At 37.0% G+C, this 26,477-nt stretch overlaps 2 protein-coding genes across 2 annotated transcripts; both read right to left on the bottom strand.

Annotated features, from left to right (window-relative positions):
- Positions 1-724: 724 nt before the first annotated feature.
- Positions 725-24,816, bottom strand: LOC107584609 (niban-like protein 1). Its single transcript, XM_016271320.1, has 16 exons — positions 24,582-24,816; positions 19,049-19,179; positions 17,194-17,322; positions 16,715-16,820; positions 15,693-15,860; positions 11,225-11,277; positions 7,743-7,856; positions 7,502-7,609; positions 5,758-5,862; positions 5,447-5,609; positions 4,458-4,645; positions 4,215-4,370; positions 3,614-3,727; positions 3,373-3,480; positions 2,765-2,876; positions 725-2,660 (listed from the first exon to the last, which is right to left on the bottom strand). Exons 1-16 carry the CDS (start codon positions 24,634-24,636, stop codon positions 1,741-1,743), a joined length of 2,730 nt encoding a protein of 909 aa, XP_016126806.1. The 5' UTR covers positions 24,637-24,816; the 3' UTR covers positions 725-1,740.
- LOC107584520 (niban-like protein 1) lies at positions 7,345-7,861 on the bottom strand. The gene is made up of 2 exons (XM_016271153.1): positions 7,743-7,861; positions 7,345-7,609 (listed from the first exon to the last, which is right to left on the bottom strand). The coding sequence occupies exons 1-2, from the start codon at positions 7,851-7,853 to the stop codon at positions 7,433-7,435; spliced, it is 288 nt and encodes a 95-aa protein (XP_016126639.1). The 5' UTR covers positions 7,854-7,861; the 3' UTR covers positions 7,345-7,432.
- Positions 24,817-26,477: the final 1,661 nt, after the last annotated feature.

The raw sequence follows: 26,477 nt of genomic DNA, 5'->3' as shown, positions 1-26,477 counted from the left end.
TTAGGCCTGGTAATATTAAAAAAAAAATGTTTTTGGCTATTAAAGCAGCACTATGTAACTTTGGGCGCTCTAGCGGTTAATAAACAAAACTGCACACATCCCGCGGAAGAACATTCCAACCGGAGCTACTTCTCTAAGTTTATGTCTATGGCGATTCACGCAGGTATGTGTTACTCCGCAGCGGCGACGACCCGACAAGGCTACAATATAAGTACTTATTATAAGTGTACCGCATTGATTCAGAATAAGACAAAAACGCGGTTTGGAAGATGAATTCATGATGTACTCGCTCATTCTATACATTTTGCAAATTTTGAACACAGAAAAAGTTACATGGTGCTGCTTTAAGTTCACCAAGGCTACATTTAATTGATCAAAAATCTATTAAAGTTGTAACAATTTACTTTAAATTTTCATTTAATTTATTCCTGTGATGGCAAAGCTGAATCTTCAGCATCATCACTCCAGTCTTCAGTGTCACAAGATCCTTCAGAAATCATTCTAATATGCTGATTTGATGAAAGCAAAAGTTGAAAAAAAAGTTCTCTATTTTTGTGGAAACCATGATACATTTTTCCATAATTATTTGAGTTGAATGTTCAAAAGAACAATAAGTCTTAAATGTAACTATCAAATTAATGTATAAGTTCTTGACTCTGACTCCAAACTTTTTAATGCTAGTGTACATTATATGGTAACATCTCGAATTTGCACAACATACACATTTCAAAATAATGTCATTTATTTCTCCATTGCTGCCTTACAAAAGGAACAGAAAATGCAGAAAATAAAATCACAACACTTAAAATAAATAACAGAAAATAACCAGTGAAATATCTGTGGAGCTACAATATGTTGCTTAGCTTCAATAAATGAGCAGAAAACATGTCCAGTAATGATTAACTTTTGTGATCCTAGCAAAAAAAAATAAAAAATTCCCACAGCTACATGCCAGAGCAAACCTTTGCCCACCCGTCCTGAACGACACCTCAGAATTCCTCACATTCACACATCATGAGTTAAGCTCCCCAAATTTTTCCTCTATGGTTTCCACAAAGTTACTGAACTAAGATGTGAGCTGACTGAGGATTTTTCTACACCTACTTCAATCCTTTGCCTAGAAGATCGGAGCTCTATCTGCAAATGGGTAATGACGTTTCCATCCTCCATAACACACATGTACAGGTGGAGGATGTGAATCTGGGTCACAGCATGTCTGCATTCTATAGAAAAATATTTTTAAACCACAAAGAAGTGTCTACAAGCATTAAAAAGCCAGCTTTAATTTATTTGAATGCATTTGCAGAGTTATTGTTTAAGTGCTTAACTACGCTGAATTTATACATGTACAATTAGTTTTTGAATATGTTCCACAATTAACGGAAGGCAAAAAAGACTAAAGTTTCAGATGGCCCCTATGAAATGGAACTGTCCAAGTTAATGACAGTTAGTTTATGAAACCTCTGCCACATAATAATTAGTGTGGGAGTCATGAATTACATAAAAAAAAGGCACATAAGGTCATAAATCTGTGTATATACTGTATGAGAATATATGCACACAAATTTCTCCTCGATAAACATCCACAAAATGCAAGAACAGAAAATAAAACAAATTAAAAATAAAATAAAACAAACAACGAATTGGCTGAAATATCAACCATAAAGTGTTGAAGATGGAAAGCAAACAAAAGTGTCTCGGCAAACACTTTCAGTTTATAAAATATGTTTTATATCTCACTCAAAGCAGACATCTATCTGCTGTGGTTTCAATTTCCGATTTCTTTTCTGAAGCATCACAAGGGGCTTTGGCGTCTAAATCAATGCTAGTTTTCACTCCCTCCACCAGAGTTAACATAACCTGCTCCGTGTCCACCACCTCGTCCCCCGTGTCAGGCTGAGGCTCCACTTCTTCTACATTCTCATTGGCTGGAGACTGAAACCCACTGTCATCGTGATGAAGAGGGCTGGAGTTGATAGAGGTTTGAGCGAATTCCCCATCAGAGTCAATGGCGCATTCGCTCAGGTGATCGCCGGGGTCTTCCTGGATGGCGATCTCGATCTGTTGAATGGCACTTTCAATGGCGGATACGCACTGCTGCTCTTCTAAAGACCGTTCAATCTGTGTGGATTCTCTGTCAACCTTTTTTGGTGACTCCCTTGGCACCATATCTGTTACTGTTGTGATGTGCTTCACCTCATCGCCCTCTTCCAAAGACAACATCCCATTGGTCAACTGTGAGCTGTCTTTTTCGACAACTTCCAGCACTGGGTTTATGAGGTCTCGGATCTCATTGACGCCGTCAGGAGAACCTGGCTCTTTCTCGATAGGTACGTGCTGTACTGGGTTCACAGGCTTTTTGGATTCAAGATCTTGTCCTGCCTGCCCTTCGTACTCCTCTGGGATGCAGTCCACTCCTGGTATTTCCTGGCAGGACTCGTATGGCAGAGGTATCCCGTCCAGGTGGATCATGGAGACGATCTGTTTGCGTTTCCTGTTGGCCATTTCGCCACCTTGCTTCTCTCCTTTTACTCCTCCGAACTGGCCAGCCCAGTCGATGGTGTCCTCTCCCAGAAGGTGCAGGTTGAGGTCACTGTTGGTCAGGACCATGCTGTCTCTGTACAGGTTGTGCCTTCTCTGGACCGCAGCTTCCTTCACAGCTGCAAAATTAAAAGGAATGAGTGGAAAACATTGCAACTCTATTTTTAAGAAGTAAGGTATGGAGGCTGTGCTATATTGTGCTGAAGGGGCTGCAGACACTCACCCATCATGATGTCCTTGCTGACTGACTGCAGGACAGCTTCCTCAAAGATGTTCTCTACTAGTATGAATCTAGAGAAGTCCTCAAAGATGAGCTCCTTGAACTTGGGCAGATCCTAGATTTCAAAGACAAAAAGTTTTTTTCCCCCCATATAACACCAAAACACACCATGTTTTCTAATTTTCTGTAAAATATGTATATTTATCATTTAAAATACATGATCAATAATTAGGCTGCATCTATAAATGAACTGTAAAAGATCAACAAATCATATGGAATTAATTATCTGGTTACAAATAATATATATATATATATATATATATATATATATATATTATGTATATATATATTTTTTTATTTTTTTTTTTTTTTTTTATTAACATTTTAATAATAAATTAATAAATTACACAGTCATAAATAATATATGCGTGTTCACACATTTTTAATATCTGGGTCATTTTATCTCTTTTGGTGCCATTTTTGGCCTGAGCCCCATTAACATATGAGAAATATTAAAAGACTAACAGTAGGAAAAATGACCTATTAGCATAAAAACAATGAAAAAAACAATAAAACAACGTCACTGAGAAAGGCTGATTCCTTGTACCAACCGGTGAACACGAAGGGGAGAGCTGTTTCAGCATGTACGGTATAATAATTTGAAGCAAAGCCTCCCTGAAGAACTTCTTTCTCACTGTGCTGCTGTCATGGTCATATTTCTGCAGGTCACAAACAAACAGAATTAAAATGAAGTCTTTAAAAATTCTCTAATATAACAAAGATCCAGGAACTGTGTAATGAAACCCATTTCAGCTTTGCAGGGCAGATTGAAGACCCAACTAATGCACTTACTTTGAGTACACGGTCCTGACAGCGCTGGATGGTCTTGCAGAGATCCTCCGCGCTGTGGCCGTCTAGACTCTGATGGACCAACTGCTCAAACGTGTGCACTGCATTGTCCATTTGCTACATTCATCAACACAGGACTTTTAAGAAGGCGGGGTGACAGACGGTCATCAACTTTGATGGTTTATTTGAAAAATTCTATATTTCTATAGGACAAAGGCTATTTTGGAATTACATGCCACATAGTAAAATTACTCCGTATGAACATTTTCTGCATAGATGGATAGCTAGATAGCTATCAGTAGGAGTCTCAATTGCCAATATAGCTGCAATAACAGGTATTACCCCTGGGCAGCGCACTTTAACAATAAATTGCTTTCTCTTTAATATTCTTTAGCCATTTTTCTCATTGATTCATGCTCTTGGCCTCAGTGCTTAATCAATGAAAATGCTTGTTTTTTATTTTGTTGGTAGGCACCAGAAAAATTAAGGCTATGGAATGATTAATATCAAATCAATTTCAAGTGCTAGTACCAAGTTCTGCAAGACTTCAAGAAGTTTTAGATATCCAAATGGAATATTTAAAAATGAATATTTGGAAAAACACCTGTCTCATGAGGATCTGAGCTCTCTGGATGAACACAGAGGGACTGGACACGTCACATCTCTGCTGGAGGCCTTCAAGATTCAGCGCCTCCATCTTCTCATAACAACTCTGCATCTTCACCGGATGGAAGGCCAACATGGAAATCTTGTCCATATGCTAGGAATGAGTATGGAGAGAGGTTTTTGAATTAACTACTGGTTTAAAAAGGCTCTGCTAACATTGTTAATCAAAGTCCTGCCTCACCTCTCCCAGTTTTTCCCTGCTGCTATCGTTCATTGTGTTCTTGCTGACCTCCACCAGCTCACTGAAGAGGATATCCCTCACTTCAGAGAAGCCTCTGCTGGTGGGCTCCATGAGGGCCTCCAGGATAGAATGGATGTAGGGCTGAACCTTGCTTCTCACAAGCTGTTCAATGCAGGGTAAAACCAATGCTTCAAGAAGAGGATTAGACAAATATTAGTCCATATTTCACGTTAAACTCATGTGTTGTGGTTTACTTGCATGTGATTTCATGAAAACTGAAGCTTTAAATTTATGTAAAATATTCAGAGCACATGTGATCACAATGACTCTAGGCCACATAATGGGCCCTGGTATCTGTGAACAAGTGATTGTAGGAAAGCACCTGTCTATGTGTCAAAACAACCACTATTATTCAGTAAAAATAAAGGAGCCATCACAAACACACAGATGGACTCTAAAGTAATTTAGAGAATTGTACAAATACTCAAAAACATGCCATCAAGATCATTTTGCTAATGTTATTTGAAAAGTGATATGGGAAAAATGTAGTACTTTTGCCAAACCTACATCATGGCAGGATGGTCTGAGTTTTTTAAATTAAAGCCAAACTATGTTGAGCGAGACTGAATTCCAATGAAAGAGGGATCGTGTGGAAGAATGTGAGACTGAAATAGAACAGCTATGAATAGGATAAGACAATTAAAATAAATTGTGCCATAATCTGTGGATTAAATGAAGTCATAATCGGTGTAGAATCAGTAATACTAAATCATCAGAACACAATAAAAAGACTGATGATTAAGCACTACTCTCTAAAAACAATAATAGCATCTTAAGATCTTAATTGTCATGAATCAGGCAATGTGTTGCTCTTGCTATTTTGAGAGAGTTTTTTTAAAGCAACATCAGTTGTGTGTGGCCATGTATGACAGATGCTAGAGGGAACATTAGTAATCTCCACAGAGAAGGTTGCTTGGATCTTCTCTTACCACGGATCTTTGCTGAAACGTGCTCTTTGGACGTGATGATTTGGTCCATATCTGTGCGTAGAGCAGAGTCCAGACGGGGGCGCTCCACCTCACATACTTGAGCCAGAGCTTCGTGTTGAGTCTTTGTCTGTGACAGCACCTGTCTGTATACTGCATCTGAGATCTGACAGGGAAAAACAAACCTCAAAGAAACTGCAGCAGATATACACCTACAAGTATAAATTAACTCCTTAATCCAGTGACAAAAGTATTTCAATAAGGTCTCTTTTCGATTCTTTTTACAGCTTCAGAATTTACATATGAGAACCAACCAGCATCCAGTCCCTCTGTCTCTGTTGTAGTTTTCCTTTCAGCCGAGGTACGATCAGATTTTTCAGTTCAGGGTGCAAAGTCTCCATCACCAGGTTAGCAAGAATCTAGACACACAAGCACACAGATGTAGATGGAAAAAGCTAATGGTTACACAGCAACTGGAAGTACCGGATAATGATGGCAGAATTTGAATAGTGCTTAAGAAACTGATAAGACCGCTTCGAGCGCATCATTAACTTCATGCCAGCAGCTCAGTGGTTTTGCATGCATATCTTCAGTATCTACACCATCACAGACTGCTGACTGTACAATGTCAAACTATCAATTCCTGAAGCACAATGCTTTATCGTTCAAATCCACAACATAGACACCCATCACAGATGGCTGCTTTGTTCATGTTCACTGCAGTGCCAGCCAAAACAGAAACAACCTTTGATGGTGAGAAACGTGTCTGCATGAACAAGTCCGCTCTTTTCATGTGTTTTTAGGGATGGGACAATTGATTTATCATAACACACCACAAACATAACAGGTTCACTGACCTGACAATGACGGACACATTTGTTTGGGGTTTATTAGCAGGTCACCTGTAATGCATCCGGCCACACCATGCACATACAATCAAGCACCTCTAGGTCACACTAATTTACGTGAGGAATTGCTAATTGAACTCAAATGACTGCTATAGGCTTGGCTGAACAAACTGGTATCAATAACTATATGAAGAAGTTAATTTAAAGATGTTTGGGTGAGCGCAGTTGAGTTCAAGTTCCTCTTAAATCCATGAGCTTCTGACAGTTTCATCCAACAGTAAATAGTAGAGAACCGATCACCCCTACCCTTGCCCAGTGTCCATAGCAACGCAGGGGCCAGGTGGGCAAGGAACACCATGCAGACCCCCTGACAGAAAAACAAAAAACAAACGTCCCACACCCAGCAGTAATAACAGCCCACGCAGCGGTTTCCAGTGTGGCGTCACATCCAGGCTGACCGTGACGCCCTGTAAAACTGCTGAGGGCGGAATGAAGAGGAATGGCCATGCCTCTCACACACGCACAACGTCAATACCTTCTTTATATACAACTCGTAGTACTTTTCCCTGGTTAAATGAATTGGCTTTATACACATGCAAACACACAAAAAGCTCATTCATAAGAAACATTTCCTGGGTGTGTTCTGGAAGGAAGCAAAAAAAACAAAAACAACCACCAGCATTTAAAGCCCAAAACAAACAATTTCTGCATGTGTGCTTTTGAAGGAATATTCCTGGTTTCATACAACCTAAGCTATAAAAGGTAAATCTTCTGATGCCGTTGATTACCACAGAAAATACATTTGTCTTCTCTCATTTGATAAAAACAAAGTTTAAAACTAATTAATGCACACTAAGTGGCATCTTGTGACTAACAGTGACGCACCAGACTTGAATGTACACAAAATAAAAGGGATTTCAAAGCTATAGGCTAGAGGTGAAGATATTCAATGGCATTTAATAACTTAATTCAATCACCTTTTGATAGCTTTCAGTGACAAACTGACAAAAATTTAAGTGCAAAATTAACTTCACACATTTTTAATATCTGGGTCATTTTATCTCTTTTGGTGCCATTTTTGGCCTGAGCCCCATTAACATATGAGAAATATTAAAAGACTAACAGTAGGAAAAATGACCTATTAGCATAAAAACAATGGAAAAAAACAATAAAACAACGTCACTGAGAAAGGCTGACTCCTTGTACCAACCGGTGAACACGAAGGGGAGAGCTGTTTCAGCATGTACGGTATAATAATTTGAAGCAAAGCCTCCCTGAAGAACTTCTTTCTCACTGTGCTGCTGTCATAGTCATATTTCTGCAGGTCACAAACAAACAGAATTAAAATGAAGTCTTTAAAAATTCTCTAATATAACAAAGATCCAGGAGCTGTGTAATGAAACCCATTTCAGCTTTGCAGGGCAGATTGAAGACCCAACTAATGCACTTACTTTGAGTACACGGTCCTGACAGCGCTGGATGGTCTTGCAGAGATCCTCCGTGCTGTGGCCGTCTAGACTCTGATGGACCAACTGCTCAAACGTGTGCACTGCATTGTCCATTTGCTACATTCATCAACACAGGACTTTTAAGAAGGCGGGGTGACAGACTACAAAAATTTAAGTGCAAAATTAACCATTTTATGTAGGGATGCACTGATACAGATAATTATTTGTATTACCAAAAAAAAAAAAAACAATGCTCACTTTAAATCCAGATCAACTGACACCTAACATCACATGCAGCGGAAAAACGCTTTTAATATAAAAAAAAAAAATATATATATTTGCTTAAATTACTGTAAATTAGTATATGAGAACCCTATAGTAGAGGTGAAGATATTCAATGGCATTTAATAACTTAATTCAATCACCTTTTGATAGCTTTCAGTGACAAACTGACAAAAATTTAAGTGCAAAATTAACCATTTTATGTAGGGATGCACTGATACAGATAATTATTTGTATTACAAAAAACAAAACAAAAACAATGCTCACTTTAAATCCAGATCAACTGACACCTAACATCACATGCAGCGGAAAAACGCTTTTAATATTAAAAAAAATATATATATATTTGCTTAAATTACTGTAAATTAGTATATGAGAACCAAACATTTAAAGGGGTCATATGATGCCATTTCAATTTTCATTTCTCTTTGGAGTGTTACAAGCGGTTCGTGAATAGATAAGATCCCTAAAGTTGCAAAGACTAAAGTCTCAAACCCAAAGAGATATTCTTTATAAAAGTTAAGACTCGTCCACACCCTCCAAAAACTCCTCGTTTAAACATGCCCCCACATGTCTACGTCACTGTGTGGAAAGATTTGCATAACGACGCCCAAATGTTCACGCAAAGAAAGGCGGCATAACTTTGATTCTCGCTGTAGTGTTGTTGCCGCCGCCATGTCGTGGAGACGCTGTGTGTTTCATTGTGAAAGGAGAAACAATAAATGTACAGTATGTGGAAAATAAGTTTTTTGAAACTTAAACCGCATAAACATTTCATTTCACTCAATACACAAAATAATGTTCTTTTTAACAATGTCATATGACCCCTTTAATACTTGACATACTTTGATACTCCAAATTTTATGTCATTGATAAAAAGAAAACACTATTTTCCATTAAGGGTCCCCTTTACGGGCACTGCATGGTTATGTGTGTGTGTGTGTGTGCGCGTGCGTGCGCGCGCGTGCATGAGAGCGTGAGGTGTAAGGGCAACAAGCACCCAATACATTTTAATGATTGCCCGTTTGCATTTTTTCAAATCTGTGTGTGTACATGAGAAAGCGAGCGAGATGGACATTCCTTAATCTATTAGAAACTAAAAGGTTATTTCTAGCACATTATGACTAAAATGAGACGGCAGGATAAACCACACAGACCTGACCATAACTCAGCCCTCTAATGGCACATTCTCAGCTGTCTCTCTGCTCTGCGGTTTAGACATTGAGGGTTTGTGCTGCTCCAGCACAGTAGAGAGCTTAAATACGGAGTGATCAGTCTGATTTATCAAGATAAAGCTTTAAAATAGCCAGTCTTTTAGAAATAGGCTCAAAGAACTAAAATATTGTATTTGGTGTGGTTATGCATTTAAATTAGTTTGGGAGGGAGAAATGGGTCATTCAGAAAGATTAATTCGTATGATATCACAAATATTTGCACATTAAGATATGACCGCCCACATTAAACACTTATTCAAATATTTGGTCCACTTAATGAATGACAATATGAAGCTCATGGAGGTTAGCCAGCCATAATGGGCAATTTACATATAAAAGTATTAAAGCTTGGTGAAATTTAAAGTAAATCTCCGAGTCTGTGACCAATATTTACTGAGCTTTGATGACTGATGATCCGAAAAATTCTAAAATATTTAACTATTAAAAAGAATAGCTGAACATAAGTTCATTAAAAAAATATATATTGTTTAAATTGTTACTGCCTTGATTCATTATTTTGGAATAAATGTAAAATGCTTAAAAACACTAACTTCATGAGATTCATACTTGGCTTTAATAAATATAATATTGATTGCATTGTTAATGTAAAAATATAAAATAGAATCTAAAACCATCTAAAATTTGCACTAACAATATTAATTTAGACAGTTTAGTTCGGTTGGCCTCAAGAGGTTTTGACAATTAAGTAGCAGTCTGAATAATCCTAACCATCTTTTGATTTTTTGGTCCAAGCTGGTGACGACTGGTAGACCAACTTGGACCAGCTATAAATCACGTAAAGCTGGCAGGGCCTGGTTTTTCCAGCAAGGAAAAGGAATGGATTTTAATAAGTTGTGCTCAAGAAAAGGACCTGCACTAAAAAGACCTCATCTTCACATTCACTAAGAGTCTGTGGATGGAAACTACAGCTACCACCACTCAAACAGAGAATCCACAAGACCAAACTTCTTGGAAAAACACTTAAATGAGATATAATTATATAGCACTGTAGTGAATATGGATAATGTGCTCGATGTAGGACTGTTTGCATAAAAGCTGCACATTAGAGGTGATGAAAGAATTCAAATTTACCATGTAGATGATGATCAAACAGTGACACTCTCGTCGCTACTAAAAGTCAATCTGAAATATGTTATTTGGGGGAGATTCGAGTCTTTTGGGACAAAGATAACCTTTTAGAATTGCTTTCCTGTTGGCAGCAGGAAGTGAGAGTGAACCATAAAGTTACACATATGGGCAAGGAAAGACAAACACAGATGGACGAGAGCAATGGCAAGCTGCACAAACACTCACAAGACAGGAGCTGCTGATGGGGAGTGTGTATATCTGCGTGCTGCAGTAAGTTTCAGATTGGCCGACACAAAGACAGGAAGTCAGCAGAGATGGAGGGATGGAGTGTGTAACAGTCTGTCAGGAACAGGAAATCCACTCAACATCCATTTTCCGAGAGAGAGAGAGAGAGAGAGAGAGAGAGAGAGAAGGGGGCCGAGACAGAGAGACACACAGAATGGAGGAAAGTAGAAAATAACTAGCTTTTCTTGGCATGAGCCCCATGAGAAAACACTAGATGCGTTTGTCAGCAGTCTGCTTGGAGAAAGTCCCTAGAGTTCTGTGCTCAATAAAATGCAATAACCTCAAATCAGTATTAAACCCCCTTGTCCTTGAAACACGTTTACCAGTAATACCACCAGCAGTCCTAACAAACTAGAGACAGCTTACATCAAAAGCTAATTTGAATGTGGCTCACTGTTTGTGCGTGTGTTTAGTGTCAGGTGAATAAAAAAATAAATAAAAACAGCGACAAAATGGCAGGCCTGAGAAACTCAATGTAAGAGTCTTGAGCAAAAATAATACATATGGTGGAGTTTAGTGTGGGTTGCCTCTGGCATGGGGCTGCACAGTGGTTAGCCAAGACTCCAGGGACGGCTGGTTCCCAGGGTTCCTTTGTCACCACATGTGCACTCTTACCGTTATCGTTCCGTTCACTGGAGCATTTCCCATTTGGGCTAAAAGCACAAGAACTAGACGAGTTTCAAGAAAAAACATCTCATCTCTGAATTAATAATGAGAACCAAGGAAAACATTTTAGCTTTTTAAAATGACATTTCTTTCCAAATCTGAAGGAAAGATATTTCTAGAGCAAGCAAAGATAAACCCCACCATGGACTAACTTACTAATTATTACCAAGTACATACTAATTATATTTATATTATTAATATTCACCTTTTTTTGCATGTCCAGTTTTAGTATAAACAAAAACAAGTGAATGTACATCAATACAATGTTTCCCTTTAGGTTAAAAGGGCCACATAATGTGTAAATCAAATTTTCAAAATCTTTTTAATTTCAATGAAAAAAAAATTCAGCGCACTATGAAAACATATTACTGTTAGAACGTAAAACTTCCACCCCAGTAAATAAAAAAAAACAAAAAAAACGAAGCAATTAAAACTAAGCAGATTGTGATTAACGTGACTGCCCACATTTATACACCAAGACCCATTTAAATTAATAAATTGTTCATAAACTAGTTTGAATTCAATTGTTTAAAAAAAAAAAAAGATCAATGTGCTAATTTTATTTTTTTAAATTTTTTCTGATTTTATTTATTTATTTTTCCCGCCTTAACTATTATAGTAACAACTATTATTTTTATAGTGATTTTATTATTTTTATATTTTAAATCACAAAATTAATCAGTTAATTTAATATTTGTACACAAGTTTGAAAAAAGGTTTGTCATAATTACAAAAGAAATACAATACATTTCTTAGAATGGAAAGGTGGGGTTGGGGTGATTAAAAATAAAATAAATGCATGGTTCATTTAACACACATTTGAGATACATAAAGAAAAAGAAAAAAAACAAAAAACAAACACTGGCATCGCATAAGTCACTGCTCTGCAGGTTCACATGTGGGCGTGAACCCACTGGGCTGTTATTACATTTCAGCTGAATTCAAAGTGTTGTGTTTGGTTGTGTATTGCAGTGTCTATGATTCCATATATGAAACAGTCTTTCACCTCTAATTCAGTTTTAAAACCTGTTTGTTTTCTTTCTGCCAATGGTCTGCACACTATGATGTCATAATGGGTGTGATGATGTGATTGATTACCAACTGTCCAAGTTGCCAATGAGACTGGTACGACTGCAACAAAACAAATGACTAACCATCACCACAGGCTGTCAGAACAATGACTAATACAATTACTAAATGAACAAAAATGGTGATTGATCATTTCATAGAGATCATTTTTTTCATTTTTCAAATTTCGAACAATGTTTGAATCTCTCTATTGGTTTAGTCCCATTCCAGAAGGCTAACAGATCAATTAAAACATGCATCGAGTTCATATATACGGCCTTAGTTCAAATTCAAATAGCTTAACAGTGTGTATCTGTAATTTGCTTCATCTTAGCTCTGTGAAAGAACTTTGTGTATAATTCATCTTGATTTCTTTCTAATGCAATAAAACTCAAGCACTTTGAGCACCTGCTGTAATACCACAGCTTTGCATGTGGTTGATCTTCTCTGCCCTCTGGTAACCCTCTAGCCAAAACACAGAGCTGCGGTCCCATGTATCTGGAGCAACTACCTCATGTCTTCTCAGCCCTCGGCTTCAGGCAGGTCTCATGGATTTTGCAGCGCCATTCCCTGCTGCCTCAAAGGCAAATAATATTCCCTATGTAACTTCTAGCACTTGTGACTTTGTTTTGGGCTGTTACCAAGTCAGGCACCATATCTCACCTTTAGGATCTTAAAAAGCCTGGAGGCAAACTAAAGATCTCACAATGTTTGCTGTACATATTGATCTGGGATGAAGTCCCGTTACATGTTAATTTTAAATCAATATGTGAAAAGGGCTGAGGAACAACCCTTCTTCTTTTACCCTAACTATAGCACATCACTCATCTTATTGTGCATGAATTATAGTCCAAGTTATTTAAAAGAAAATAATGGCTTAATAATCTTTCATCAAAATGTACTTGATTCACCTCTGCTTTTGTTTTTCTTGATGTCACAAGATGATTGGTTAATATACAGCAACAATGAAACCGCTATTTAAGCTTGTGTTTGCGCTTGTGCATGTTAGAAGCTAATGGTTAGAGAGTTGGACTTGTAACCCAAAGGTTGCGGGTTCGAGTCTCAGGTCCGGCAGGAATTGTTGGTGGGGGAAGTGAATGACCAGCACTCTCTTCCACCCTCAATACCACGACTGAGACCCTTCTTCTGACCCTTGAGCAAGGCACCGAACCCCAACTGCTCCCCGGGCGTTGCAGTAATATGGCTGCCCACTGCTCCGGGTGCGTGTGTTCACTACTCACTGCTGTACGTGTGCACTTGGATGGGTGAAATGCAGAGCACAAATTCCGAGTATGGGTCACACATCACTTCACTTTAATTAAAGGAAGCAGAACCATTTGGAAAAAAAGATGTTCAAGGTTAAACTTTAGTCTTCAAAACCCTACTTTTTAATTCCCAATGGATAAAATCAAGCCCAGTCCAACATATTTTCTCCAGAAAATATAAAAAAAATGCCACAATATGTTAGTCAAATGGCGTGTATAGTTTAGTTTCTGCAGGTAAATCAGCAGGACGGTCACTGCATGCAGCCCCTGGCTAATGAGTGACTTGAAGGTCCCACCTTTAAAAGTTCAATCTTTGACTGTGGAGAGCAGAGAGGTCTGGGTTTCCCCAAAGGAAGGCCGTGAGTGATATAGCTTTACGGTTTATTAGACACACCTCTAAATCATATTTAGCTACTTCTCATCACTTCCCAGTGAGATTACAAGAGGTATTTGATGTTATATATCTGCATAAATTGTAAGGGATCTGGTCTTGAAACCTTATGTCATTATCATTTGTGATCCACAAAACTAGTAATTTGCGGTCATGCCTTGACAAGCCTAAATGAGAGTGCCCCAAGGCATTATGGGAAGGTGTTGACATGGTCAGAGGATGTTCAGTTAGCAGTCAACATGTTGGCGCTATGCTGCTCTGCAAGTTGTGCAATGCTTATATCGGCCAATAAATACAATACCTCCTTTTATTAGTTGGTCAACGTCTATAGTGCCACATTCTTAAGACACTCTTTTAACTCTTAACTTTATAAGCAAATGTAGTAATTATTTTTTAATAATCTTATTTCATTGATTTGCACCATTCAAATAAGTCTCTTATGCTCACTAAGGCTGTATTTATTTGATCAAAAGCACAGTAAAAACCGTAATATTGTGAAATATTATTACAATGTTAAATATCTTTTGTTCTATTGTAATAAAATATATTTTAAAACAATTTATTCCTCTGATGGCAAAGCTGAATTTTTTGTATCCATTACTCAAGTTTTCAGTATCATTTGATACTTCAGAAATCATTCTAATATACTTATTTGATACTCTAAACATTTCTTATTGTCATCAAGGTTTAAAACGGCTGTGCTGCTTAATATTTTTGTAGAAACCATTTTCTCAGGATTCTTTAATGCATAGAATGTTTAAAAGAACAGCATTTATTTGAAAAAGATTTCTTTTGTAAGATTACAAATGTCTTTACTGTGAATAATGTATATATTTATTATTATTTTATATAAATTCTTCAAAAAAAAAACTTGAACAGTAAAACAAAATAGTACCTACTATTAAATTTGACTTGATTAAATCATTTTGGAATTGGATTTCTATGTAGAAATTCCTAGAAGACAATATCAATGCATTCTAATGAGGAATTAAAAATTATATGTCATCAGCAAAGAGCATTAAAAGGTCTCTGTTCTTGCATGGGATATTTAACATCAGTTAAATTGCAAAAGGAACATCCTCCACACCTTAAAGTCATTTCAAAAGCATTCGACATTTCAAGCTATGACAAACACTTTTCCCCCCTCACAAACACAGGCATAGACACACACCCTGCTGTGTGATTTGAAATAATAAGCCAGAAGACAGGTGATTTGTGAGGGTGGAGTTAAAGGTAATGCAATACTATGAATTTTTACAAAGGCATGCAGAGAATGCTCTTTAGACAATGTTTGAGTTATGGGGAGGAAAGACTAATCTCGCAGGTCGAATCTCTCCGTTCATTCATCTCTCATTGTGACACAAATCAGAAAGAAACGATTACGCAGCAAATGTTCTGGAATGGAGTTCCATTTTAATGATATTTTGCATCACAGGAAAGTAGCAGACAAGGCAAAATCTACTCCTCCAACGGCTTTACGTAAAAAAAAAACTACAGCAACTTCCTCATGGCAGTGTGCATCTTTTGCACACACAAATCAACAAATTAACATGTGAGCTACTGTTTCCTGCGATTGTGATATAAATGAAGTAGATAAGCCAGGTCTTTTTAAACTCAGCAAAGCAGATACACTTACAGAGAAACAAATGTAGTGTCAATCTAAAAACAGTACAAATGCTTGACCGGGACTCACCGTTGTTGCTGTGTCTCACACAGTCCTGGAAGACAGCATGCCACTTCTTCTGTTCTTTCTCCGTCATGACGCAGAAATAGTGATGGCGGGCGTATGGATGCCACAGGATGAGGGGAAACTGTGTGGGGCATTTCAGAAACGGGGCGCTGGCTGATTTGGCCTTTGTATCTATAACAACAGATGACAATACAAGAACATGATTACAAATTATACCGTTTAGACTGAATAGGCAATATACCACTGTATTCAGAGTGTTCAGAGAACTCATCCTACATTTATCCTGTATTCTAGACAAAAAATAAAATAAATTGAAAATTATATCAGGAGATCAAATAAAAACTCTTATAAATAAAATAAATATAAATAACCAATTACATAAACTGAAATTTTAAAAATATTTCAGAAACGGGGCGCTGGCTGATTTGGCCTTTGTATCTATAACAACAGATGACAATACAAGAACATGATTACAAATTATACTGTTTAGACTGAATAGGCAATATACCACTGTATTCAGAGTGTTCAGAGAACTCATCCTACATTTATCCTGTATTCTAGACAAAAAATAAAATAAATTGAAAATTATATCAGGAGATCAAATAAAAACTCATAAATAAAATAAATATAAATAACCAATTACATAAACTGAAATTTTAAAAATTATTATAATATTATTAAATTATTATTCATTTATTTTTTATTCCTAATAGATATAACGTGTTCATACTTGGACTTTATTAAAATAATATTGTGCTACATTTCAGTTAGGATCTTTCAGGATTCCAGTAGGATTTTCTGACGATGCCACTTTTGCATCCATTTATTTATTTATTGTATTAATTCATTTCTCACCACCCAGGCTATTGTTGAGAAGTCAACGTGTTCATACTTGGACTTTATTAAAATAATATTGTGCTACATTTCAGTTAGGATCTTTCAGGATTCCAGTAGGATTTTCTGACGATGCCACTTTTGCATCCATTTATTTATTTATTTATTTATTGTATTAATTCATTTCTCACCACCCAGGCTATTGTTGAGAAGTCCCAGGTATTCCTCCATAGAGGTCAGGGCTCTGTACCCGGCACAGTTAATGACCCCTTTGGAGTGGAGACCTCGATCATGTGCCTGTAGAGGAAAACGCACAGCTCAGAATCACTCTGCAGTTGAGGAAATGAAAAACATGTCCACTATCAGCAGAACACTTTAGATTTCAGTTAGGTTCAGTAATGCAAGATTAACGTTCAGATCATTTTTCTTTTGTTTACATTTAATTATCTCAGCCGGGCGTGTTTGTGGTGAAAGCATAAAAAACAAAACACAAAAAACCCCATGCTCAGTGGTTTCACTTTAGATTTCAGTTAGGTTCAGTAATGCAAGATTAACGTTCAGATCATTTTTCTTTTGTTTACATTTAATCATCTCAGCCGGGCGTGTTTGTGGTGAAAGCATAAAAAACAAAACAAAACAAAAAACCCCATGCTCAGTGGTTTACACTTACCGCTTTGCTCTCATACAAGCTGATGTTGTAGGAGTCGCCCACATACAAAAAGCGGCTCCTCCATTTTTTGCTCTCTTCCAGATACTGAAACAGACTTCCAGAGAAGATGGACTTGTTCTTCAGAGGGTCCTGTGGTGAGAACAAACATTTAAATGAATGAAAAATAAAACAAGACAAAAAAAAAAAAAAAAACTATGAATGATGTTTAGAAGACCAACGTGAAACACTCCTAACAGTCTAGAATAACAAAAGGCCAGCTCGAGATGCGTTTATATAACATGGATCTGAGCGCTTCAGCCTAAAATAAGAAATGGGTGGAGCAACTGGTTCATAAAAGACATTCAAGCTTGTGTTATGTCTACATTCAAAACCACTGCTTTCTGCTAATGGATGCTGAATTTACCACTGGTGGATGCGCATGCCTTTGAACACGGTTAATCTTTGAAACTAAATACAAATAAATGCAGACAGATATTTTTCAAGTCCAGCTGTCCTGGCTCATAACTACGGAGGTACTTTAAAAATGAGTTCACAAGCATTTTTCTTGGCCACGGTCTAGATTTCTGTGTTGAGTAGAGAGATCAAATGACTTCATGGACAATTGCTAATTGGGGAGGCCAGGAGAGTTTGGAGACCAATAAGAAAGTAAAATGTTAACAATTAAAGCCTGATGAGTTTTTAACTCTCTATGCATTAGATGAGATAACCAAGATAACCGGGGGACACAGAACATCTTTCAAACCTAATGCAATCAAACCATTGCCGCTAACAACGTGCTGGTGTCTGACCTGGAACTATTTGACAGATTTTTTACACTGCAGAAAAGGTTTCAGCTCCCGAGACCTGCTTGTCTCAACCCAGAAGAATATCAGAGGCCAGGAGGGTGGGATAACATCCATAACAAGTAAAGTTTTCAAAACAACAACAACTTAGCCTGGCAAAACTAAGCAGATCATTCCCATTATAATCAAAGTCTTCTAAACTGGGAACGCTCTGAGCGATGCACATTCAGTTGATGGATGCTAAGTTCCCATGCATTGGACAGCAGCTCCAGCCACTTCAACTGATATTAATTATATGAATTGATTGCTATGAATTGTATGTGTTATAACTGCTTTTGGCAGTTGCATTACTTTTTTTTTTTACAAACAAGTAAACAAGTACAATAATGCTTTATTTGTGGGCAAGTTATACTGTCGGTTACACCATCCTTAGACTCGGTGGAAACATGGGCTAGCACCAGCACCAGCATAATTTTGGTGGAAATTGCATTATTAAGCAAGGTCTACCCAAGATCCTTTGATTCTTCAGTCGATGTAATGGCGTCTGAAGTCTTCGTGTGCTTTTGTGTGTGTATTTGCTATTCAGGCCTGCGTTACAATTATTTAACTCGTGTGAAATCTGCACCACTTCCTCTTCGCCAACTTCATGCCGAAAAGCACAGAGAGCCTTCAAACTGAGAGAAACAGTACAGCAGAGCCAAAAAAAATAATAATAATAACAATAATGAGGAAAAACTGAAGCAAGAAGGCTTTACTTCTGATCTCATTTTAACCTGGTGTGGCCAATATTCTTTCACATTATTTTTCCATTCTTGGCTATTCAGGCCTGCGTTACAATTATTTAACTCGTGTGAAATCTGCACCACTTCCTCTTCGCCAACTTCATGCCGAAAAGCACAGAGAGCCTTCAAACTGAGATAAACAGTACAGCAGAGCCAAAAAAAAAAATTATAATAACAATAATGAGGAAAAACTGAAGCAAGAAGGCTTTACTTCTGATCTCATTTTAACCTGGTGTGGCCAATATTCTTTCACATTATTTTTCCATTCTTTAACTATCTGGGGGGGTTTACCTTTCTGTGTAGCAGTTGTGTCTGGGTATTCCCTCCTCCTTCGATCTCGTAGCGCACACTGTTGAACAAAGCCACGGCATACTGCTGCTCATAAAACCTCCCAAACTCTGCCATCACAGTGCTGGTGCGGGCTAAGTTGGAACAGAGATACAGGAATGTTAGGTTTAATGAAGGACCACAGCACAGGAATGTAATGATTATTTTACAACTGCAGAGTACACTGCAAATTGAAAGTTGCATTTAGAGGTTACTTTAGGTCAAATGGCAGTATAAACACTTTAGGTCAAATGGCAGTATAAACATTTAATCACTATCACGAAATATTATAAACCTGTTCAGTTAGTTTTAGTTGAGAATTGTTCCCAATAGCAATTACGCAAGATAACAACAAACATGCAAACACAGAGAAAAACCTACAGCACCAAACAAAACAGAGCTGTAACTTGATCCAAGATTTTGTTGACTAGAACTAGATTGTGAAATACAACAAGTGAGAGTCCACTGTCAACCGCACATCATAAACCTACGTCTGCATGTGTGGGTTTGAAAGTTCCAATGGAAATCATGATATGGTCATGTGCGATTATTAAACCTCAAAATGCTGCAATTTTTTTTAAATATAGTCTGCATGCTTTAGTCTAATACAGTACTACTAATAAAATGTTATTATAAAATAAATGTAAAAAATTATTAACAAATGCACAATCTTTTAGTAAACAGTAATTTAAATAAGTTAATAAAATAATTTGAGAAATAATAACTATGTATTGTAACAGTTGTATCAGTTATATATCTTATCTTTGAAAATGCTGATCCTGAAATTCAATAGCGCTACAACACAAAAGGTGGTCAACAATCAATGGGAATTCTTGATAAAAAGAAACTGTTGCAAAAACAGTCAAGTGTGGAAACACACAAACACAGTATCAAAATAAACATTAAAAATTAAAAGGCCGGAGCCTGCAGACTTATCGAAGCTTTATGGAAAGTAGGTGGTGATATTAAGAAGAATTTGCTTATATAAATAGGCCAATAAATGGAGATTGTGAAATACAACAAGTGAGAGTCCACTGTCAACCGCACATCATAAACCTACGTCTGCATGTGTGGGTTTGAAAGTTCCAATGGAAATCATGATATGGTCATGTGCGATTATTAAACCTCAAAATGCTGCAATTTTTTTTTAAATATAGTCTGCATGCTTTAGTCTAATACAGTACTACTAATAAAATGTTATTATAAAATAAATGTAAAAAATTATTAACAAATGCACAATCTTTTAGTAAACAGTAATTTAAATAAGTTAATAAAATAATTTGAGAAATAATAACTATGTATTGTAACAGTTGTATCAGTTATATATCTTATCTTTGAAAATGCTGATCCTGAAATTCAATAGCGCTACAACACAAAAGGTGGTCAACAATCAATGGGAATTCTTGATAAAAAGAAACTGTTGCAAAAACAGTCAAGTGTGGAAACACACAAACACAGTATCAAAATAAACATTAAAAATTAAAAGGCCGGAGCCTGCAGGCTTATCGAAGCTTTATGGAAAGTAGGTGGTGATATTAAGAAGAATTTGCTTATATAAATAGGCCAATAAATGGAAAAAAAAAAATGACGTATGATCGGAGGTGATCACATTTGAATGTCATATTCAAAGCATTTTGGTCTAGTTTTACTGCAAACAATATCCTTGGCATGACAAGAGCCTTAGAGTTTGCATGCTGGTGAATATTGGCACGTGTTTGAATGTATGTGAAAGGAGATGCTTCCATAAAAACAGGAAAGAACAACCTGACAGGAACGGAAAAGGAAGAAGGGCCACATCTGATTTCAACTGAAGTTACAGTACAGCACTCTTAGTACACATGGCCTTCTGGGTATTCCAATTTAGTGTAGGTCTCCACAGGAAGGAATCTCTTCACTTACACCTCATTTCTCAAGCACTCCATTAGATTAGAAGCTTCTTGTTACAGGACATTTGAACATGAAAAGCATGTTGTTGTATTTGCATGAATGCAGCAGCCGGTGTGTCTGTGAGGGCAGACCATTCTCTAGCAGACTCACTATTGTTGTATTAAACTAGAATAACTTGTAGACTCAGTTTGCTTTGGCTCAGTGTTGACTATTCCACTGTATTAATTCACATGTATATTTGCAGAAAGTGTTTCTAGACGTTCAGTCAGCACAGGTGGAACAGGTTTTTTTATAAAGAACATTTGCAATATTGTATAAATAATAACTGTATTTTTAGAAAAGACACACCAAGAGTCATATCATAATTCAGGCACTTTTAATAAAAAACAATATAATATAAAACATTTACTGATGCTACCAACACTGCCATAAGTTATTCTTGCAATTTCAACAAAAATGTAACTGCCAGTAAGATTATGGTTCCTTAGTGACAAGTTTAAAAAAAAGTTGACTTCCACAAGTCAAAGCTATCTATCCATTGACCATAGAGACCATAAAGACCAAAAGCTGCCAAACATTCCCTCCCGCATGCACAGTCAGCAGATGAACCCTTCACCGTCTATGAAATTAAAGAAGGGAGGGAAAGACAAGGGGGAGACTGATTAAACAAAAGTCTGAGAGCATGAGGACTAGGCTTGCCGCAATAGATGGTGCTGACGGTGATACCGTTGTTAAGCCACGACACCGGTTACGTCACTTGCCCACCGCGTCACAGACCCCCACCGTCTTTTTGATTTTTTTATAGTAATAAAAATAATTTAGTTCAGCAAAAAAAAACAGACACTACAATTAAAAACTGAACGCGGCTGCTCAATGCAGTTGAACGATAGTTTCATCACAGATCAGATTTCATTTCTCCAGTGAGGAGAGTGAGTCGAGCTGACTGACAAGAAGAGTGGGGTGAGACAGACAAGACGATCGCGGATGATTTAGTTTCGAAACGAAATGCAAAAGCACCTGTTTGGCAGTATTTTGGATTTTGAAAAGCCTGTTGACTTTTGCCGTTTATCTAAGGTGATTTTGGAAGGTGTTTTTAAACATTTGTTTCTTATTTAATTGGTTCCACATTGTTTGCTGATTTTTACTTTGTTTAAACTTTGTGTCATTTATTTATTTTATTTGACATCAAGGTGTATGCCATGCCTCCAAGCTTTCCTACTCATTTTGCTAAAACATTCTACGTTTCTTATTTATTTGGTTATATATTATACACGTTTACTTGTTTCCAGTTTTGTACATGTAAACTTTATGCAAGTTATTTGATATTTTATATTAGGCATAGCCTGCCCTATAGCATGGTGTATTTTATTTGTTTTGTTAATAAAAGTTCTATGTTTTATATATATATATATGCTAAAGTGAGTTTGACGTTGTATTTTGTTGTTGCATTCAAGCAACTGACGCCTAACTGCCGCTAATTCGAAAGTGAAAGTAAAATGTGCACGGCACTTTTAAGCTATTTAAAAGCGAAGGAAAGCTAAGAAAAGGGGGAAAATTCAAACGAACAATTGCTTTACTCCGAATTGGCGCTATTTGAAAGTGAAAGTAAAATGTGCACGCCGCACATTTAAAAGCGAAGGAAAGCGAGGAAGAGGGGAAACGCCCCCGCGGTGATACCGGTATTACCGGTGTTGTCACACGTCGATTAGCCAGTGGGAAAATTTCCTCACTGTCACAACCCTAATGAGGACACCTTGAGAAGATCCTCCCCATTACTCCAAGACATGTTCATTCTTGCTCTCACTCTCTCAGAAAACATCCAGCCCTATTAGTCAAATAGTTCACGAGGGAGGTCTAGAGATCCCTAGAGGAATTTCTTGCATTCAAACCTCCCTTCAACCTCATGTCCATCTACCACAAACATCTTCATAACTGCTCCAGGCTTCATAAATAGAGAGTCTATGAGGGCGGCGTTCTCCTCTGAAGACTAAACATCTTCCCACAGTTCATTTCTAAATGGTGGAATTTCAAAAGGGCTGAGTCAGCAGATCGACTCTTTATGACAACATCACATGCGTCTTCATGAGATCCACCTGCATTCATCTCCGAAATGAGCTCAGAACAAGACCATCTTTTCACGAAGTGCCAACTCATCAAGTGACTCAAGCCTATCATCAGTGAAAGATCCAGACTGGTACTTCAAACACACACAATGATGCTTCTTCGCTAGTCCTGACTTGTTCTTAGAGTACGTGTGTGGTTACAGTGATCCAACATTTCCAGTCATGGCCAAAAGAGCTTTTGTTTTCCCATAATAACTTTTTGGAAATGATCTCACAATGCGTTTCACTCAAACTGGTTTTTCAACAGTTTTCTACAACTGAAAACTGTTCTAAAAGAACACTTAGGCTATATTTATCAAGTCGGTTTTCATCCAGAGATAGCTTCTATTATTGGCATGAGGGACAAATGATAGAAAAAGATGAGACGCAGCTCCAAAACACAACCACTACAGACGTCACAAATTATGGACCGGTAACATCTCATTTCCCACGTGTCAGTTTGGTAGCACCGGATAACTATGAAATGTTCCTGAAGTTTCCAGGAAAAGCCTTGATAAACAAAAGCAAATGTTGTATTCCACACCTCAAATAATAAAGCTCTTTAATGACAAAAGCGTATTTCTTTAAAGGAATGTGATTATTACCCATCATGCTTTGGAGAAGAAATGATATATGGTTATGGAAAGGGTGTCTTTACAGGTAGAGGATATAACCAGTTCTCCAAACCAACTAAAGGAACCATAATACAGCCAAAATTCTTAAGCTTCATGGGCACAAAATGGAAGGACATTTTTCAAATTTTACTATCTTATAGCAGAAAATATAATTTGTAGACTAAACTACTATTAAAAGATACTGAGGATACTATTCATGATTTAAATAAAACGGAATAGAGTTGGCTTTACACCTAAGAAACGTTTAAAGAATGGTATAACATCAATTCACAACAGGATTAACAATATCAAAAAATGTTTTTAAGACCAATATTACTCTATTTTGCCTCAAAAGGTTATTTAAACCTGCATGTGTACAATTGAGGCTTTAGGGGGCGTTTAAACGCGACGCGTTCTTGGGTTCAGTCCGAGTTACGTTACTTTTAATCGTTGGTTAGTGACCACATGCGAGCGTCTGTGTTGCGTCGCGTTTTTTAGGACGCCGTGTCAAATAAAATTGTCATGATTTACTCAACCTCATGTAGCCTACTTGTACAAACCTGTATGAATGTCTTTATTCCTTCCGTGGAGCGTAAAAGTAGTTAGGAAGAAAGTTATGAACTGACAGCCCGAGTAAATGATGACTGAGTGAAAAACGCGTCTCGACTGCGTTCGGTCTCATTACGCTTTTGTGTTTGAGCGCGCGAACGCGTCCAAGTTTCTTTGGCAACTTAACATGTGTATGCTAAAAATCTCTTACAGAATTCTGGCTGTTCTGTCCACGTTGCCTAAAACCATATTTTTACTCGAAACCATCCGCGTTTAAAGTACGGTAGCTTTGTTGTACAGAAAATGACTTTATCCCCTTTTAAAAGTAATACAAACGCGTTTTACCTGTAATCATCTCCCGCTTGCCTTCGTCCAGGTTGGTAGAAATCACATCACCCATGATGGCGATTTAAATGACAGTCACGGATATTGAAGAAAGTTCCTAAGGACCTGAAACTTAGGAAACGCTACAGAAATGTATCCTTCGAGTCTTCCAAATAAACCATCCCTGGTCACTTCAGAGCGTTGCGTTCATCTTGCATTGACTTGACTTCGCTGACCGCGTGACGCCCTCTGTGTGAGAAACAAGACTCATTTAAACCTGTTGAGTCAAATGAGTGACATTCAGAGGGCGTGGCTTACACCGCCTGACACACCCAACTTCACAACAAACCGCCTGCTGTATTTTTAATCACAGTCTGATATGATCAGGGATTTGCTTTTGTTATATGATGGGCTTTACTTAACGTAGTCATTTATTTAATAGAAAGGGAACCCGTTTTGTAAACTTTTGTATAATCTTTAAAAGTTGCTTTTAACAGAAAGAGAGTTAAACCAGGATACAATATTAAAAGTAAGAAAAGATTCAATAAGTGATTTATATACAACCATCAAAATGTCCTTTTCAATGTTAAAACTCCATTGTTTTCTCAAACAGTGTTTAAAAAATATAATTATATTTTATTAAAACACAACATAAAAGCATGTAATTTATAAAGTAAACCAGTCATTCTTGAGACATGGGACAAAACAGGTCCAGCAAGGGTAACTGCTATTAGCTTTAAACATTACAAATATTTTTAATTTGATATGTTATGAGGGATTAATAATAGAATGTATTTAACACAATTATCACCTTCAATTTAATTTTCTCATTATTATACCAAATCTGTGTTTCTTAATGTCCTCTCACTACGTCTAAAACAGTGTGTCCACAGAGAAGGGTTCAAGCATTCATATGCAATAAAATGGATACAAATGCTTTTTAATTGTTTTATCAAAAGCAAAACTTAATAATATCTCCTATCAAAGCAAGATTGTTTTTTTAATGACACATGCATGTTTCATAAGATTTTAAAGTTGCGTCCCCACTTGTTGTCAACACCGTCAGACATTCAATAAAATGTAATAAAATCAGGGAATATCAGGGGCAGCTGTCACTCTAAAGGACCCCCTTGCCGCAGTTCACCCCTGCAGAGTACATCAGTGTCACACAGGCTCTGCTAAGTTTTGTAGTTTTAGAATATTTTAAATCCTAATGTTAGTATTTCCTTTGTCACAGCCATGATATGTCAACACCATCTTCCAATTTCTGAGGAAATTATTTGAAATATTTAGATAATTGTATTCTCCTGAAGCAGGCTCCATTAGCATCTAGCATCAACAGAAACAAATAAAATGGCTACTACATGAACTCCATTGGTTTTGTGAAAGAAATGCCAAATTTGTCAACACCGTCAGATGTCACCACCATAAGATTTTGTGTTCCTGTGATATATCACAATACTTAAAATGTGACTCTTGAATAAAAGCTTTATAAACAATAACATACTCACTGTTTGTTTTAATACCGTAATTGACTGATTCAATGTATTTGATAGTTAAAATTATTACAAATTCAGGTTTTCGTCACCACCATCAGATGTGTCAACTCCGTCAGTTCTGTCACCTCCGTCAGTTGAATATTTTGATAATATTTCATTATGATATTTTATATTTGTTGTGGAATTGTTGGTCACATGTGAAAGTGCAATCTGTCTGCTAACACCAGGATGTTTTGAAATGTTAGAAACATGTTGAATGCTGTTAAAGATAAAGTTGAAATGATATTACACAGTCCAAGGTAAAAAAAGCACATTTTGTTAAAAAAGAGAAAAGCTGGGAGGTTGTATCAAAGCATAGCTCAGTAGCTTAGTACATATAAGATACATAAATGTAGTTTCATTTGTCTGAGTACAAGGT

Source organism: Sinocyclocheilus grahami, unplaced genomic scaffold, assembly GCF_001515645.1.
Source record: "Sinocyclocheilus grahami isolate Dianchi unplaced genomic scaffold, SAMN03320097.WGS_v1.1 scaffold61.1, whole genome shotgun sequence".
Classification (NCBI taxonomy): domain Eukaryota; kingdom Metazoa; phylum Chordata; class Actinopteri; order Cypriniformes; family Cyprinidae; genus Sinocyclocheilus; species Sinocyclocheilus grahami.
The sequence above is the reverse complement of the archived record's forward strand: the minus strand, read 5'-3'. Positions and strand labels throughout refer to the sequence as shown.

What these genes read in the sequence shown, in the direction of transcription:
- LOC107584520 (XM_016271153.1), bottom strand. Translation starts at nt 7,853, where the DNA reads ATGGACAATGCAGTGCACACGTTTGAGCAGTTGGTCCATCAGAGTCTA. An exon ending in GTCAGGACCGTGTACTCAAA is followed by an intron (nt 7,610 to 7,742) that starts GTAAGTGCATTA and finishes TGTGACCTGCAG; the next exon opens with AAATATGACTATGACAGCAG.
- LOC107584609 (XM_016271320.1), bottom strand. Translation starts at nt 24,636, where the DNA reads ATGGGTGATGTGATTTCTACCAACCTGGACGAAGGCAAGCGGGAGATG. An exon ending in TGTGAGACACAGCAACAACG is followed by an intron (nt 11,278 to 15,692) that starts GTGAGTCCCGGT and finishes AAACTCGTCTAG; the next exon opens with TTCTTGTGCTTTTAGCCCAA. An exon ending in GTCAGGACCGTGTACTCAAA is followed by an intron (nt 7,610 to 7,742) that starts GTAAGTGCATTA and finishes TGTGACCTGCAG; the next exon opens with AAATATGACTATGACAGCAG.